We start from the raw sequence: 17,217 nt of genomic DNA on the forward strand, positions 1-17,217 counted from the left end.
TGATCATGATGTATTATCTTTTTGATGTGTTGCTGAATTCTGTTGGCTAGGATTTTGTTGAGAATTTTTGCATCTATGTTCATGAGGGATATTGGTCTATGGATTTCTTTCTTGGTAACGTCCTTCCCTGGTTTGGTATGAGGGTTATACTTGCTTCATAAAATGTATTAGGAAGTTTTCCATCCTCCTCTATATTCTGGAATAATTTGAGTGTGATTGGTGACAGCTCTTCCCTGAATGCTTGGTAGAATTCACCTGTGAAGCCATCTAGGCCTGGACTTTTTTTGATTGGGAGTCTTTTGATGACTTGGTCGATTTCTTATTTTGTTATGGGTCTGTTCAGGTTTTCTACTTCACTGTGTGTAAGCTTAGGTAGGTTGTGTTTATCCAAAACTGTATCCATCTCTTCTAAGTTTTCAAATTTGTTGGCGTACAACTCTTCATAGTATTCTGTTATTATCCTTTTGATTTCCTTTGGTTCCATTGTGAATTCACCCATGCGGTTTCTAATGTGTGTTATTTGTGTCTTCTCCCTCTTTTCTTTTGTTAGGTTTGCCAGTTGTCTGTCAATTTTGTTAATTCTTTCAAATAACCAGTTTCTTGTCTTGTTAATTGTTTTTAAAGTTTTTCTGATTTCAATCTCATTTATTTCCGACTCATAGCGACCCCGTACAGGGTTTCCGAGGCTATAAATCCTTACGGGAGCAGAATGCCTTATCTTTCTCCCACAGAACAGCTGGTAGTTTCGAACTGCTGACCATGAGATTAGCAGCCCGATTCATAAGCACTATGCTACCAGAGCTCCTTTTATTCACAGTAGATACCATAATTCTGGCTTTCTGCCTCTGTGTATCCTGCTCTCTCCTTAGAAAATCTTTCTGAGCATCTCTTTAACAGTTCATCAATGGGTTTCTCACTCCATCCCTCAATCTTTTGTCTTGGTCTCAGTCCTTCAAGAGAACATCTTCTGAACTGTTTCTGCTTCCCCTACTGACCAATAAAGAGCATAGACTATCTCCTTCTGTGAAGGCCGAGTTCTATTTACATGATAGAATAGTGCCTGGCAGACCCAGTCCTCAGTGGAACCAAATTGAGGCCAGAACACAGATGGTGAATGGATTGGTTCTTTTGGCCAAATAAAACAACAATATTTTTATCTTTTTCCTGGGTTCAAGGATTGTCCCCCCAAGCCCTCAACATTCTCCTCAAAGGACTGACAGAAGGAATGTCTGTGGGAGTCTCTCCTGCTCCCTTCTTCCCTAGGCCTAGAATTCTGTTTCCCATTTTCTTTTGTTCTTGGTGTCTGAGTTCTCTTGCATACTCAACCTCCCAAAATTTCTCCATGTTTGGATACTCATGGAGATTTCTTGCCTACAACCCTGAGATTTCACTTTGCCCGTCTCCAACCGGATTGGGACTCAGCATTCGGTTGCATCCAAGATGTGTCTCAGTCACACAATGACCTCTGAAAATGCCTAACCACCAAGGCAATACTTACAGTCCAATTTTTCCACTCTGGGGCCATGCACAAATTGCTTGGTCACCACGGTTACTATGTTTTTATCCCTTCACACCTCTCTTACTAATTCTGATTATCTTTTAACAGTCTCGGGTGTTTTTCTGGCACTTGCTGTGAGGCAGTCAACCCTTTGGAGTGGGATGCGTCTCCCTTTCCACCAGGGCTGCCACTCCAAACAAGCAGAAAATCTCGGACAGCCCCCAAAACTTGTGAGAAACATTGTCCATACTGACAAATGCTCAAGTAATCCAGTCTGTACTCATTTTAGCTAGGGTGAGGTTTTCTTTATTTGATTTTGCAAAATCTGGTGCCCAACCCAGTAGACTGAGATCTGCGCCGCATGGCTGGCCTGCAAGCAGTTTTATTCCCTTATCCTGAAAAAACCCCACCTCCAGTTCCAGTCCTCTGTTTACAATTCTACTGGCACCTCCCGTTTTCTCTCCCGCCTGAGAAGCCAGATTGCAAAGTCGTTTGAACTGCAAGGTCGGCAGTTCATGTTCACCAGCTGCTCCTCAGAAACCCTATACAGGGTTGCTATGGGTTGGAACCAACTCTACGGCACTTCACAACAACAAAGAAGCCAAAATGGCTTGCTTATTGTCTTAATGACTGTATTCTTATTCAAAGCTCCTGTTGTTGATAAATGCCATTGAGTTGGTTCTGACACATAGCAACCCTGTATAGGGTATACAAGGAGCAGCTGGTGAGCTTGACCACTGACCGTACAGTTCAAAGGGCTTTACAGTGTGGTCTGTTAACCCACATTGCCACACCAGGACTCCTAAAGTTCCTAGCTGGTCCTTTTGTTATCCTAGCCTGCTAACCCCAACACTTCCCTATTCCTTTACTGAAGAAGGACCACACCCACAAGAATAATTTCTCACAATCACCATGGGAATAAGCACATCCTTACTACTTACCCATGGGAAGTCTGGCTTAGACAAGTTGATACAGAACCCTAACTATTACAGCTTGGAGATTTCCCACTCTTCCAGGAAGCCTCCTGTCTGAAGACTCAGCATCCTTGTTCCCTGGGTCAGCGTGACCACTGTAGCTATCTTCCTTGGTGGACTGGGAAGCCTAGCTGTCTCATGTCAAGTCTTCTGTTCCTGCTTCTGCCCTATTTCCCTGCTGTTCTTGCCATCATTGGTATTACAACTCTGTCTCTTGAGTCTAGGAGGTTCTCCGCAGGGACCTGAATGTAAAGAGTGTATCCATTTCTGGCTCTTCTGTTTGGTGGTAGTGAGGCCTTCCCTCTGCTCTGGGATTGGCTCTCATTTTAAGCCCAGCATGGTGATATAACTGACCAAACACCTTGTTAGGGTTCCATGTACCTTATTTGCATTATTATTGTTGTTGTTAAGTGCCATTGAGTCGATTCCGACCCATAGCGACTCTGTACAAGGTTTCCCAGGCTGTAAATCTTTACATTTACAGGAGCAGAAAGCCTCACTTTCTCCCATGAAGTGACTAGTAGTTTCAAACTGCTGACCTTAACTGGTTTGCAGTCCAATTAAAGCTGTTAAATCCCCTTAGTGGGCCACAAGTACTTTATTTCCAAATCATTCTGTGGGAGTCACAAGACTATTCATGACTGAAAAACAACCCAAATCAAATCCACTGCTGCTAAGTCAACTCATGGCGACATTATTGTTAAGTGCTGCCGAGTAGGTTCCAACTCATAGTGACCCTGTGTAGGGTTTCTAAGGAGTGGCTGGTGAGCTTGAACCACCGACTTTGCAGTCCAGCATATTAACTCACAGCACCACACCAGGACTTCATAGGGCAGGGTTGTGGTGGTGGTGGTGATGTCCCATGGAGTCAGTTCTGACTCAAAGTAACCCTGTATAGGGTTTCTGAGGCTGTAAATCTTAATGGGAGCAGAAAGCCTCATCTTTCTCCTGTGGAACACTGGTAGATTTGAACTGTTGACTTTGAGATTAGCAGCCCGATTCTTAACCCTATAGGGCAAGAGTAGAACTGCTGAAATGTGGTTTCCTAGACTATAAATCTTAAGGGAGCAGTAACCTCATCTTTTTCCCATTGCTTGTGGATTTGAATCACAGCCCTTGTAGTTATTAGCCCAACGCTTAATCCAGTATGCCAACAGGGTTCCTTATGCATGGCTTGTTGTTGTTGTAAATTGCCGAGTCGATTCCGACCCATAGCGACCCTGTTAGCGTTACCAAGGAGCAGCTGGTGAGCTTGAACCACCAACCTTGCAGTTCAAACAGCTCTGCAGTCTGAAGCATTAACCCACAGCGCCACACAGAAGGGCCGTATTATACAGTTCACTGCACCACAGGGAAACAATAACTTCTGCAGGCCTCAGATGGTAGGTGCCAAAGTGGGGTTTGCATCCTCATCTTTTCTGACCCCACTGTGCCCTGTACATAGTCAGGTGTGTTGTAGGTGTGGGAGACTTCGTGTGAAAGGGAGGAGACGCTGGCCCTGACGGCCCCACTGAAGTCTGCAGTACTCTGTGCAGTGCCATGCTGATCCCCTGTTAACTTTTTATGATGATTGGAGTGAAGGTTTTCTGTTCCACAGCGGACACATTTCATTTCACATCATTGATTGCAGTCCCCACATGTAGCAGCACTCTTTTCATGTTCTCCCTGTGTTTCCTGTTTTCCTTCACCCTTCTTACCTATCCCTTCCTGACTTCAGCTTTCTCCTTGGGCAAATAAATGGTGCCCTTTTGATCTTGTGCAGTAGATTGTTCTAAGGCGTGTGTACCTCCTTGTGTCATTAACGCTATAGGACTGTCTGTTGTTTGGTTGAAAATAGAGTCATGGGCCTGGAACTGCTTTTTTTTAAATAAAACCTTTTTATTGTGAATTGAATGAAGAGTTACAAAGCATATCATCACTTTTACAATTAACAAATCATATACTTTGATTCATTACAATAATTGCAATAACCTCCATGTATCATCAGTTAACAGTATTCGCCTCTATTCTTTTTTTTTTTTTAGTGTTTTATTATGAATTATATGATAGTTTACTTGGGAGAATATTAGTTTTACATTCATTCTATCGTAAATCGTTTCATTTCGCCTCTATTCGTTTTAACTTCTGTGTTCCTCCCCATGTTTTCTGCTACCTTTATCTTTCCTATGCTAACCTCCCTCTTGTTGTAAATTGCCTGCCCCCTCTCCTAAGCTAATGTGTCTATCCTCAACCCAGTGAATAATCTTCCCTTACCTACCACCCTTGGTAACCATAGTAGAATGTTTCTTTTAGCAAGAAAACCTTTTCCTAACTTTTTTTTTTTTTTTAAGATTTTTATTGTGGATTGAGTTAAAGTTTACAGGGCAGATTATCAGTTTTACATTCAACAAATCATACACCTTGTTTTATTACAATGATTATAATCCCCTCCATGTGCCATCAGTTAACAGTATTTCTCTCTATCCACTTTAGATTCCAAACAAAACAAAACAAAAACCACTCAGGCATATATAATAATTTACATCTCCAAAGGGCACATTCTACAAGTCTGCCTCCTGGCCACCAGCTCTTAGTCCCTCTCGTTCCATGAATCTAGAGTCATCAGCCACTCCCTTTCTCCATGCCCCCATCTCTGCCGTTGATGCTTCTCTGGATAAGGTCCTGCATTCTGCTTGTGCGCTTCTCCCTTGATGGCCCTAGGTTCCTCTGTTTCTGAGCTGTAAGATTAACCACTCCCCTGTTTTTGTTACAAAACTTCTACCTTTACAATCATGATAGTTGCAATTAGTCATGATAACAATTACTTACTATTGAATCATACGAACCTTATCCCCATCCCTTTTCACCAGACCCATCTAGACAAGATGAAATCTATTCAGTGGAGACTTTTTCTTTCCCACCATACTCTTAAACTAAACTCCCCCTTGAAACCTTGTAAGCCAGTCACTTCATGCCTTTATTGCCCCTCATTTTAGGTAGCCAGTGTCTAAGTTGCCCGTCCCTGTCTACCCTGTGTACAGAGGGGATAGCATTGATACTTGATGTGAAGACTCCTTCCCTCTCTGTTGATATTTAGAGTAACTACCTCTCTGAGCATAGGTCAGGTTCATCAAATTGTAGCAATTTACCCTTGTTTCCTTTATCAAAAAAAAAAAAAAAATTTATTTTTTTTTTGGGTAGTCTTCCTCTAGTCAAGTTCTGATTATCGAGCCATCAGGGCTAGGTCAAAAGGATACTGTCTGCAAGTTTGAGTGTTCTTCTGATTCTCCCCTCACTTTATATCAGCTGGATGCTTCACTCTCAGCTCTAGCCCTCTGTGGCTATGTCCTTGTCCTTGTCAAGTGTCCTTCGGTCTCACACACTTTGGACCAACCAGCACTTCCTGTTCTCTCTTTCATTTCCAAGTCAACGGGAGTCAATGGACTGTGGTTGAACTCAGCCCACTTCTTCATTGCTGCCTTTCTGCCTCTTTCACTTACCAGTAGACCAATGTGGTCAACAGCAAGCTTACATGCTTGTTTGTGTATTCCCTTTGAGTTTCTGTCTTAGAGAGGAGTTTGTCCTGAAGGAACTTGATTGCTAGCCTTGATGTCTTCCTGGTGAACAGCTTGCTTATTCTTGTAGTAGCCAGTCATGCTGACATTTTGTTTTGGGTTTCTCCTGAAGATGTATCTTCTGTCACTGTAGCTGTTCCAGGCTGGTCTGCTTGTCCTTTCTAGTGGGAATGTCCCACCTTATAAGGTTCTGGATGGGACTCAGAATTTCACCTAAGGTCCTATACTGTGTAAAGGCTTTGCAAGAGGCCTAATTCACCTGGGCAAGTTTCAGAAACCCTGTTAGGTATTCTAATCAGTTATAGGCTAAAGGCGGGATTACAAATTTTCTCTAATCACGTTTCCCAACATTCCTTTCTATCCCACTCAAGTGTCTATTTTACAGTAGTAGGCAAGGGAAACTAATATTCATAAGACAGTCAAGCATTTTAGTATTATTTCTCCTCTTCAGGTTTTACCTAGATCCCTGTATCCCAGAGTCCTGTTGTTCCCAGGTTGTGCATACATCACTATTTACCTCTGTCCCACTTAGGACATGCAAATCTGTCTCAGTGTTCCCCTACCTATCTTGTTCTTTCACCTCCTCCCCTTTCTTGTATTGCCCTCCCCAACACCAGAACTAAACCCTCCACCTAATCCCATTGTTGTAGTTACCTTATATTCCATTAATTCTTCCCTCCATTTAAGACGGTGTATTTTATCCTGTAATCTACCTGACCTTCCCGCCACCTGGATCTCTGTTCCTCTGTGTTTACCTTCTTTCACATTGTAATTGTTTTGATGATAGACTGATCTCCCAGGTCCTCTGTTCTTGACTCTTTCATTTGTCGATTGAGTTCAGGGTGATGCTGCCATGTTCATCATTCTCTAGTTCTTGTCAGTTCTTGTTGGTTCTCAGTCTATAGAACTTCCTTTAGGATTATTTTCATAGCAGGGTTGGCTTTGGCAAAATCCCTTAGCTTCTGTTTATCTGGAATGTTTTGATTATATCATTGTATTTGATTGACAGCTTTGCTGGGTAGAGGATTCTTGGGTGGCAGTTTTTTTTCTTTCAGGGTGTTAATATATGTCTCCCCATTGCCTTCTTGTCTGCATGATTTCTGTTGAGAGATCTGAGTTTAATCTGATTTACTTGCCTTTGTATGTTACACTTCTCTTTTCTCTAGCTGCTTTCAGGATTCTGTCCTTATCTTTGATTTTGGAGAGCTTGATTATTATATGTCTTGGTGATTGTCTTTTAGGGTCTGTCCATCCTGGGGTTTGTTGAGCTTCTTGAATGCTTATCTTTTTGCTTTCCAGGACGTTAGGAAAATTTTCTTCCAGAAACTCTTCAACTATCTCCTCTGTGGACTTGTCTGATTCTTCCTGCTCAGGAATGCCGATAATTCTTAAGTTATTCCTCTTCATGTTATCCAACATGAATCTTAGGCATTCTTCTGATTTTTTTAAATCCATTTTTGTGTTTGCTCTTTTATCTTAGTAGTGTTGAGATTTATGTTCCAGTTCACTAGTTCTGGCTTCTGTGTCTTCAGTTCTATTCCTTTGCCCTTTCAGTGTATTGTCCATTTCTGAAATTCTGTTATTAGTCAATCGTTTGGTCCTCTTTCTGTAGGTTTTGAATTGTTTCCAATGCTGTATCTATCTTATTTGATTGCTCCTGTAGCACTGTCCTGACTTCTTCCTGATTTTTCTCAACTCCATTGTATAGTGTTTTGATACATTTTGTAATCATTTTTCTAAATTCCTTCTCAGGCATTTCCAAATCTTGTCCTTTTTCCAGTATGGAGTATAGGTCTACTTCGAGCTCATTTGCCTCAGTCACTTTATCTCGTTTCTGGACATGTGCTGATATGATCATCTGCTTCTATTTTTTGGGCATTTTCAGGAGTTATCTGTGGCCTTAATACTTAGATGGGTGTGTATTTATGCTTTCTGATTGCCTCCAGGTAGGTGTGATCAGGAGATGGGTTTCTATTTTCACTCTTCTTCTTGAGAAATTTCAAGATGCCACTATTGGTCATTGTGATGTAACTCAGGATTTAATTTTCGGCCTCTTTTCTTTTTAGTCTGCCTGTCCCACTCCACATTCCCCATTCAGGCATTTTTTTCTAGTTATAAACAGTTCAGGGCTGGCTGTGGTTGTTTGGTTTTAAGTGGAAACTGTCTCTTTAAATTTTGAGGAGACCTGTGTGCATGCATAGTAGAATCCTCTGGGGATGGGGGTGGGGTGTTCACTTGCTCAGGCACCTCTATAGTCACCAGAATGGAGGTGCACAGACAGTGAGAGACCAATGAACAGATACTAAAAAAAAAAAAAAAAAAAAGAATGTCCACACCTTTATCTCTGTGCTTCTGTTAGGTGTCCGTGGATGCTCTGATCCTTCCACTGCTTGGTCTCACCCAAGATGGCAGCTCAGCTGCTCGGCTCCAGGAGCAGTTGAGCGTTTTGAATTAGAAAGCAATGGATTTCTTTCTTCTGCTAAAAATTTCCCTGGCTGTAAGCCTTCCAACCTTCTAAATATTCCTTTATATGTGGTTCAGATTTCTGGCACCATCCCCTCAGCCTGCTTGGTCCGGTATTCATGTGTTGTTGCTGATGGAGCTCTTCACTGCACTTCTACCCTGTCCACCATTTTGTTTGTTCTCCTCCTGGAACTGCTTTTTGATTGTAGTTTTGTGGCTGGGATAAGTGATATGGGCTTTGGCGGTGGAGCTCACAAGACTGTTGTGGTTTTGGCCCAGGAAGAGCCTGGCTGAGACCACTGGACTCTTGGCTTTGAAGCCTGAATTGCCTCCCGTCCTTCCATTTTATAATTACATTGGGTGCTCTAGTGACACTTACTGGATGAGTAAAGTTGGCCAAGGATTCTGGGAACTCTCTGGGCCGTTCGGGTGGGTAAGTCTCCTTACAGGGTTGGTTGGAGTCCTTTGGCAGTGTGAGCTCTCATAGACAGAACACAGGACCAAGGACCACCCAAAAGACAGGCAAGGCTGTCTTTCAGGTGGTGTAACTCCTGAGAATGGGTGGCCATGCTTTTTATCATCCTATCTTTCCACTCTCCCACAGGAGAGGCAGGAGAGGAGGAGGAGAAGGAGCCTCTGCCTAGTCTGGATGTCTTCCTGAGTCGGTACACGAGTGAGGACAATGCCTCATTCCAGGAGATCATGGAGGTCGCCAAGGAGAAGAGCCGAGCCCGTCACGCCTGGCTTTACCAGGCTGAAGAGGAGTTTGAGAAGGTGTCCCTGGGGTTCAGTGGCCTCGAGCACTCTGGTGGAGGGTAGGGGTCATCTCTGGGCCAGGGACAGAGTGCCTCGGAGCCTTGCTGACCTCCACTTTGCACCATGTGATTGCAGAGGCAGGAAGAGAATCTTGCCCTTCCATCAGCTGAGCACCAAGCCATCGAGAGCAACAAGGCTGGAGTGGAGACTTGGAAGTACAAGGCTAAAAACTCCCTTATGTACTACCCAGAGGGTGAGCAGGTGGGGCCAGGTAGTCAGAGCAGGGGGAGTGAGGGCCCCTGTGCGAGAATCTGACTGGAGGGACTGGGTAAATGCTCAATTGGAACCCTAGACATCGGACAGCCTTATTCTTGGTCTGTCTTAAAGGGGATGGTGTGTCTTTCTGTGTGCAAGGCCAACAGGAGAGTGAGGTCCTCCCCCCCCTTGGTTCAGGTTTGGCAGATGTGAGCCTGAACAAGCCCAATGCTCTTGTGCAGTTGAGAGAGAGTATGCTCTTCTGGGGGTAGGCACTGAATGGCAAGGCCAAAGAGGCAGGGCCAAGCAAGGGTCTCCCTCCTCACTGACAGTTACTTCCCTCCCTGCTTGAACTGGCAGGTGTCCCCGATGATGAAGAGCAGATGTTCAAGAAGCCTCGGCAAGTGATGCATAAGAACACACGCTTTCTCAGAGACCCATTCAGCCAAGCTCTGAGCAGGTCCCAGCTCCAGCAAGCAGCTGCCCTCAATGCCCAGGTGCGTAGGCTGGGACCATCAGGTTTAGGTGCGAGCTGATGACCAGGGCACCACACCACAACCTGCTCTCTGCATTTCCACTGCCGCTGATAAATGAGGACTATTCCTGGGATTGGTGGAGCTCGGTAGTGCTAACCTTCATGGGGTCTCTGAGTCTTTCTTTTGGCCTGGGGCAGATCCCTTGAGTGCCCACAAGAGAAAAGGCTACTGGGAAGCTGCACAGTCGTGCCAAACCTACACCCTTGTGCCAGGCAGGGTTGTGGGGTGGATGGTGGGATTGGCAGCAGGTGGGGAGAGGGTTGAGAGTCTCTTATGTGGGAAAGAGGCCAGAGCACAGTCTTGCCTCTGAAAATAGCCCATGTGGGTCGGGTAGTGGGCCCTGTCATTGCTCCAGCTGTGAGGAAGGGCATCTCCCATGCTGGGAATGCCTGCTTGAACAGGTCCACATGGGCTCTGGTGGAAGTCTCCTGCCTTCCTGTCTCTCCCTATCTTTCTTCAAGGGGACTGGCAGTCCTGAGGAAGGAAGTATGCTGGTTAGTGTGTGCTCGTCCAGCTGGGGAGAGTGGTTCCAGCCGACCAGTGCCCAAGTCTCCCTGACTCGGCCTTGTTCTTCTCATTTCAGCACAAACAGGGCAAAGTGGGCCCTGACGGCAAGGAGCTGATCCCCCAGGAGTCCCCCAGAGTGGGTGGATTTGGATTTGTTGCCACTCCTTCTCCTGCCCCTGGTGAGACATGCACCTACTGGATACCTGGCCTTTCCAAGGACTTCATTCAGGGAGGAGGGATTCTCAGTGGGCACTGGTGCTCGATTGGGCCTACCCCACACTTTTGGGACTTAGGAAGCTGGGCTCTGGGACCACCAAGTCTACCAGGCATACCATCCACCAGCTGGGCTGGCTGACCTGCAGGGTAGAATCTGGCTGGTGGTGAGCTGAGGTATCACAGCTATAGTCCTGAGGTAGTCTGCAATAAGGGCAAGCTATCCTGTTGGTGGACTTTGTGGGTGCACTGCTTTTTGTGAAGGGTGTGTAGATGTCAGGTCTGAGTGTGCTATGTCTAGCTGAGTGCAGGGCTGGGGACGAGGTACACCTGGAGAAGGGGCTTCACAGTTTTGGGGTCAGGGTGATGCCAGGTAGCCTGGGTGTGTGAAGCACATTCTTGCCCCTACATCCCTTCTGCAAGCCCCATCTCTGCTGCCTGACAGCTCCAGTTTCCCCACCTCTTCTGCACAGACCCTTCTAGCCTGTGTCATCATCCCAAATCCACTGCCTTCTAGTTGTTTCTGACTCATAGCGACTCTATAGGACAGAATAGAACTGCCCCATAGGACTTCTGAAGGAGCTCTGGTACTGTTGTGGTTACGAATTGGGCTGCTAACCTCAGTCAGCAGTTCGAAACTACCACCTGTTCCATGGGAGAAAGGAGAGGCTTTCTGCTCCCATAAAGATTTACAGCTTTGGAAACCCTGTACAGGGTGTCTATGAGTTGGAACCGACTCCATGGCACATAACAACAACAAATAGGGCTTCTGAGGCTGTAAATCTTTAGGGACACAGACTTCCATTATCTTTATCCTGTGGAGCAGCGGGTGGGTTTGAACTACCAACCTGTTTGTTAGCAGCTAAGCACTTAGCCACTGTGTCACTAGGGCTTCTTGTGTAGCCACCAGTCCTGGGATAATGTTTTCTGGTTTTGGTTCTCAGTCATGTCAGCAGGTGGGGCACTTAGCCAGTGGTGTTTACAAACAACTACCACTAGCCCTGTGGTCTGGGGACACTTGGGTCTTCTCTGATGCCTGCCTTAAATGAGGAGACTCCTAATACTTGAGTTACCTGGTTGCCTGCCCTGACACTGGCATTGGCCTCTGCTTGTGGTGCTGGCTGCTATGGGACTCCAGGAGGTCATGGAGTCCAGAAAGTACCACGTATCTCCTCCAACTTTGGGGTGGGGTGTCATCACTGACTGCCAGGAAGCTCCACAGAGACCTCCAGCTCCCCGGATCAGTACTAGGGTTGGAGCCTAGCTGGCCCAGCCTGGCTTCTCTGGGGAGCTGTTTGTCTCCAGGCTGAACCCCATGGCTGCCAGGGCCTCCATGGCTGCACCATATGCTACTCAGACAGCAGAGGTCCCAGGTTTTGATGATCCAGGGAAGTGAGAGCGGGCACAGCTGCTGGACCTGGGGTTAGCTGGGAACTGCATGAGGTGAACTTGTGGCAGCAGAAGAGAGTGTCAGGAGCCCTCTGGCCTGAGGGGGTTGTGGTGGGCTCTACCTTTGCAGGTGTGAACGAGTCCCCTTTGATGACTTGGGGTGAAGTCGAGAACACACCCTTGAGAGTAGAAGGACCGGAAACATCTTACGTGGACAGGACTCCAGGGCCAGCCTTTAAGGTGGGTTGTCGTGAAAGGGGTCTGTGGTGGGACTCAGTGTGGGCACCTGATGGGTCAGGGCAGAGGCTCAGGCTCTAGCTGGCACTTGTCAGAGCTACTGGAGGGGCTAGAAGTCCATTCAGAGATAAGGCAGATGGGCTAATAGGATGTTCCGAATGCTCTGAAGGACTGAGTGCCAGGAAGGGGTCCAGGGCTACTGTGTCCTCTGAGGCTGGGTGTCTATTCTCAGAAGGCTGTGTGCTGGCAGAGAAAGGACTCTGATTGTGGGAAACATGAGACAGACTGATTGTGAGTGTGAGGCTAGGCTAGATGTGGGCACGGTACAGGAGTGAGCAGGTGGGTGTCAGAGGACCTGGAGACAGTAGGGTGGCCCAGGTTGTTGTAGGTGCATGTTTAGTCTTGGGATCTGTAGTGTTTTCAAAAGGGAAGGAAGAGAGGTGCGTAAAAGTTGGCAGCTGCTGTGGAGATGGCAAAGGTGTGACTTTTGGGTCCTGGGTCCTGGCTGACCAACCCTGGAGTGCTGAGAGAGCATAGGAAGCAGAGACAGAGGGGGCCAATTTTCAGATTGTAAACCCACAAGTGTTCAGTGTAAATAGCTGGCGTGAATAAAGAAAAGGAGCCCTGATGGTGCAGTGGCCACATGCTAGCCCACCAGCTGGTCCTCGCGAGTAAAGACCTGGCAATCTGCTCTTGTAAAGATCAGACTGTGGCACAGTGTGACTTGAAATTCACTTCACACATAAGCTAGTAGATGAAGAAGAGCGAATCTTCTTCTTCTTGTCATACTTCCCAAATACCTTTCTAGTTTAGCTGTGTAAATAAGTCATTTGAGCAAATGTGGTCTTAACAAGTAGAATTTCTAGGTTCATTCAGTCAAAAAATCTTATTTTTCTGGGTCTGCTCATTTGCAGATGGGAGGAGAAGCAGGAACCAGGTGATAAGAGGTAATCTTGAACAACAGCAACAAAAAAAAACCCAACCAAATCCATAGCTAAGGAATGGATTCCGACTCATGGTGTCCCATGTGTTACAGAGAACTCCGTAGGGTTTTCTTCACTATAATCTTTATGGAAGTAGATTGCCAGACCTTTCTTCTGTGATATAGCTGGGTGGTAGAAACTGCCAGCCTTTAGGTTACTAGCCAAGTACAAACCACTGTGCCATCCAAAGACTTGACCTTGAACTCATTCCTATGCAGCCCAGTAATCAACTGGAAATGCAGTGGTACTACAGATACCTGTCACTGGAGCACCAGAAAATCTGTAACACCTAAGAATAAAACCTTTGTAAAGAAACCATAAAAAGATCCATCCAGGTGACACCATCCCAGGGTGTTTGGCCCTGTCTGTCCTCCGAGTTTTCTCTAGGCCGGCTCCTCGTGTGGAAGGGGAGGTACCCACCATAACTTTCCTGATTCTGTGTCAGAGTCACTCAGAAAGGCAATGCATATCCATACTTAACCCAGGCAGGTTTTCTCACCCTGGTTCTAGAATGTGGGACACAACCCAGAAAAACGTGAGCTGTTAAAGCATAGCATAGGGTGATGTAGATGTTTTAATGTGTGCCAGTGGCCTTAGACTCTGCAGGTTCAATAGGAAATGAACACTTCTGAAACAAACTGTAATCTGAGCCAGAAGGCAAGGTATGATGAAGGCAGTAATTACGCTGGGAAGTGGTGTGTGTATTTGAAAGTCAAGTAAACTACATCCTTAATATGGGTAGCAGAATACACTTGAGAAAAGTGGAAAGGTTAAATATATAAACCGTAGAAAAAAATATGGCTGAACAGTTCATTGATCTTAAGCCAGGAAGGACTTTCATAAATAAAAAGAATAAAGTGGAAGTGATGGCTAGATTGCATGATATGAAAATTGCAAACATAACATTTTAGAAATACAGTGTGGTTAACTGAGAAAACAGCGTGCACGGGTTAAGCATTCAGCTGCTCGCTGAAAGGTCAGCGAGTTCAAACTTGCCAGCCCCTCAGTAGGAGGAATGAGTCAGTCTACCTTTGTGAAGATTGTTGTTGTTGTTGTTGTCAAGTGCCGTCGAGTCGATTCTGACCCATAGTGACCCTGTATAGGGTTTCCAAGGAGCAGCTGGTGACTGTGAAGATTACGGCCTTGAAAACCTGTTGGGGCAATTCTATTCTGTCCTACAGGGTCCTTAAGAGTTTGAATTAACAGGTATGCATGTGACAGCTTAATATAATTCATCTAGATACAGCTTTTTGATAGTGGAAGAATAAAACACGAGTACCCTACTAGAAAAATAGGTCAAGGACGTACGTAGGACATTCTCACAGGAAAACACACGTGGCCAGGAACCAGAAAGATAGTCGCTTAGTAACCAGAGGGAAGTATGTTAAAACCAGCTACTCTCTTCCTTCAGAGACTGATGGAGGTTGGTACCTTGGTAGTGCTCACTGAGAGGAAGATGTGAACAGTCCAAGGATGCTAGGCTTGAGGCAACTGGGGGCTCCTTAGGGGTAGCACTGGTGGGTTATGGAGTCTTAGAAACATCTAAAACCCAAACCAAACCCTTTGCCATCCAGTTGATTCTGACTCATAGTGACCTAATGTAAGTCTTTTTATTTTTAAGGTTTTTATTGTGGCTTGAGTGAAAGTTTACAGGGCAGATCATCAGTTTTACATCAACAAATTATGTACCTTGTTTTATTACAATGAGTATAATCATTGTACCATCAGTTAACAATTTTTCATTCTACTCACTCTAACTCTTTTTAAACAAACAAACAAAAAACACCCAGGCATATATAATAATTTACACCTCAAATGGGCACATTCTTCAAGTCTGCCTCCTGGCCACCAGCTCTTAGTCCCTCTCTTCCCAAGAATCTAGAATCCTCAGCTGCTCCCCCCTCCACATGTCCCCATCTCTCCCTCCATCTCTGACATTGCTGCTTCTCTGGATAAGGTCACGCATTCTGCTTGTTTTCTTTTTCTTTAATGGTCCTAGGGTCCTCTGTTCCTGGACTGTAAGATTAACCATTCCCCTGTTTTTGTTACAAAACTTTTACCTTTACAATTGTGACAGTTGCAATTAGTCGTGATAACAATGACTCACTATTGAATCAAAGTCTTTTATCCCCATCTTTTTACCAGACTCATTTAGACAAGATGAAAAATATTCAGTGGGAACTCTGTTCCCCACACACACTTAAAACTAAACTCCTCTTGAAACCTTGTAAGCCAGTCACTTCGTGCCTTTGTTGCCCCCTCATTTTAGGTATCCAATGTCTTAAGTTGCCCTTCCCTATCTACCCTGTGTACAGAGAGGATAGCATTGATACTTGATATGAAAACTCCTTACTCCTTCCTTCTCTGTTGGTGTTTAGAGTTACTACCTCCATGAATATAGGTCCGTTTCATCAAATTGTAGCACTTTACCCATGTTTCCTTTATCAAAAAAAAAAAAAAATTTTTTTTTTGTAATCTTCCTCTACTGGAGTTCTGATTATCAAGCCATCAAACTGGGTCAAATGGGTACTGTCTGCAAGTTTAGGTGTTCTTGTGCATCTCCCCTCACTTCATATCAGCTGGATGCTTCACTCTCAGCTCTAGCCCACTGTGGCTATGTCCTTGTCCATGGGCTCAGGTGTCCCCAGATCTCACCACACTTTGGAGCAACCAGGGCTTCTTCCTCTTTTCTCACTCATCTCCAGGTCAGTGGGAGTTAATGGACCATGGTTGAACTCAACCAATTTCTTCATTACTGCCTTTCCCCCTCTTCCACTCACCAGTAGACCAGTGTGGTTGCCAGCAAGCTTACTTGCCTGCTCATGTGTTTCCTTTGAGTTTCAGTCTCAGAGGGGAGTTTGTCCTGAAGGAACTTGATTGCTTGTCCTGATGTCTTCCTGGAGAACAGCTTGCTTATTTTTGTAGTAGCCAGTCATGCTGACATTTTTGTTTTGGGTTTTTCCTGATGATATCTTTTTGAAGATGTATCTTCTGTCACTGTAGCTGTTCCAGGCTGGTCTGCTTGTCCTTCTAGTGGGAATGTCCTACCCTATAAGGTTCTGGATGGGACTCAGGATTCCACCTAAGGTCCTATACTCTGAAAAGGCTCTGCAAGAGGGCTATTTCACTGGGCAAGTTCTAGAACCCCTTTTAGGTATTCCAGTCAGTTAAAGGCTGACAACGGGCTTACAAGTTTTCTGTAATCATGTTTCTCAACATTCCTTTCTATCCCACTCAAGTGTCTATTTTATAATGGTAGGCAAGGGAAACCAATATTCACAAGACAAACATCTTAGTAATATTTTCCCTCTTCAAACTATACCTAGATCCCTGTATCACAGAGCCCTGTTGTTCCAAGGTTGCACATGCATCAGTATTTACTTTTGTCCCACTTAGGACATGCAAACCTGTCTCAGTGTTCCCCTATCTAACTTGTTTTTCCATCTCCTCCCTCTTCTTGTTATGCCTTCCCCAACGCCTGAACTAAACCTTCCACCCCAACCTCATCATTGTGATTACCTTATATTCCATTAACTCTTCCCTCCATTTAAGACAGTCTATTTTATCCTGTAATCTACCTGACCTTCTCACCACTTGGTTCTCTGTTCTTCTCTGTTGATCTTTATAAACATTATAATTGTTTTGATCATAGTCTGACTTCCCAAATTCTCTGTTCCTATAATTTTATTCTGTTCTTGACTCTTCCATTTGTCGACTGAGTTCAGAGTGATGCTGCCACATATGTCAGTCTTTGGTTGTTGTCTGTTCTTGTTGGTTCTCAGTCCACAGAACTTCCTTTAGAATGTTTTTCATAGCAGGGTTGGCTTTGGCAAAATCCCTTAGCTTCTGTTT

The 17,217-nt window shown here is 45.0% G+C and overlaps 1 protein-coding gene across 1 annotated transcript in view; it reads left to right on the forward strand.

Annotated features, from left to right (window-relative positions):
• The window catches only part of DGCR14 (DiGeorge syndrome critical region gene 14), a 34,822-nt gene that overhangs the window by 13,944 nt on the left and 3,661 nt on the right, over window positions 1-17,217 (forward strand). The window contains exons 4-8 of the mRNA XM_006874050.1: window positions 9,094-9,263; window positions 9,381-9,498; window positions 9,861-9,997; window positions 10,620-10,722; window positions 12,276-12,385. Coding sequence (XP_006874112.1) covers window positions 9,094-9,263; window positions 9,381-9,498; window positions 9,861-9,997; window positions 10,620-10,722; window positions 12,276-12,385 — 638 coding nt within the window. The remainder of the gene's footprint in view (window positions 1-9,093; window positions 9,264-9,380; window positions 9,499-9,860; window positions 9,998-10,619; window positions 10,723-12,275; window positions 12,386-17,217) is intronic.

This window comes from Chrysochloris asiatica, unplaced genomic scaffold (genome assembly GCF_000296735.1).
Source record: "Chrysochloris asiatica unplaced genomic scaffold, ChrAsi1.0 scaffold00260, whole genome shotgun sequence".
NCBI lineage: Eukaryota > Metazoa > Chordata > Mammalia > Afrosoricida > Chrysochloridae > Chrysochloris > Chrysochloris asiatica.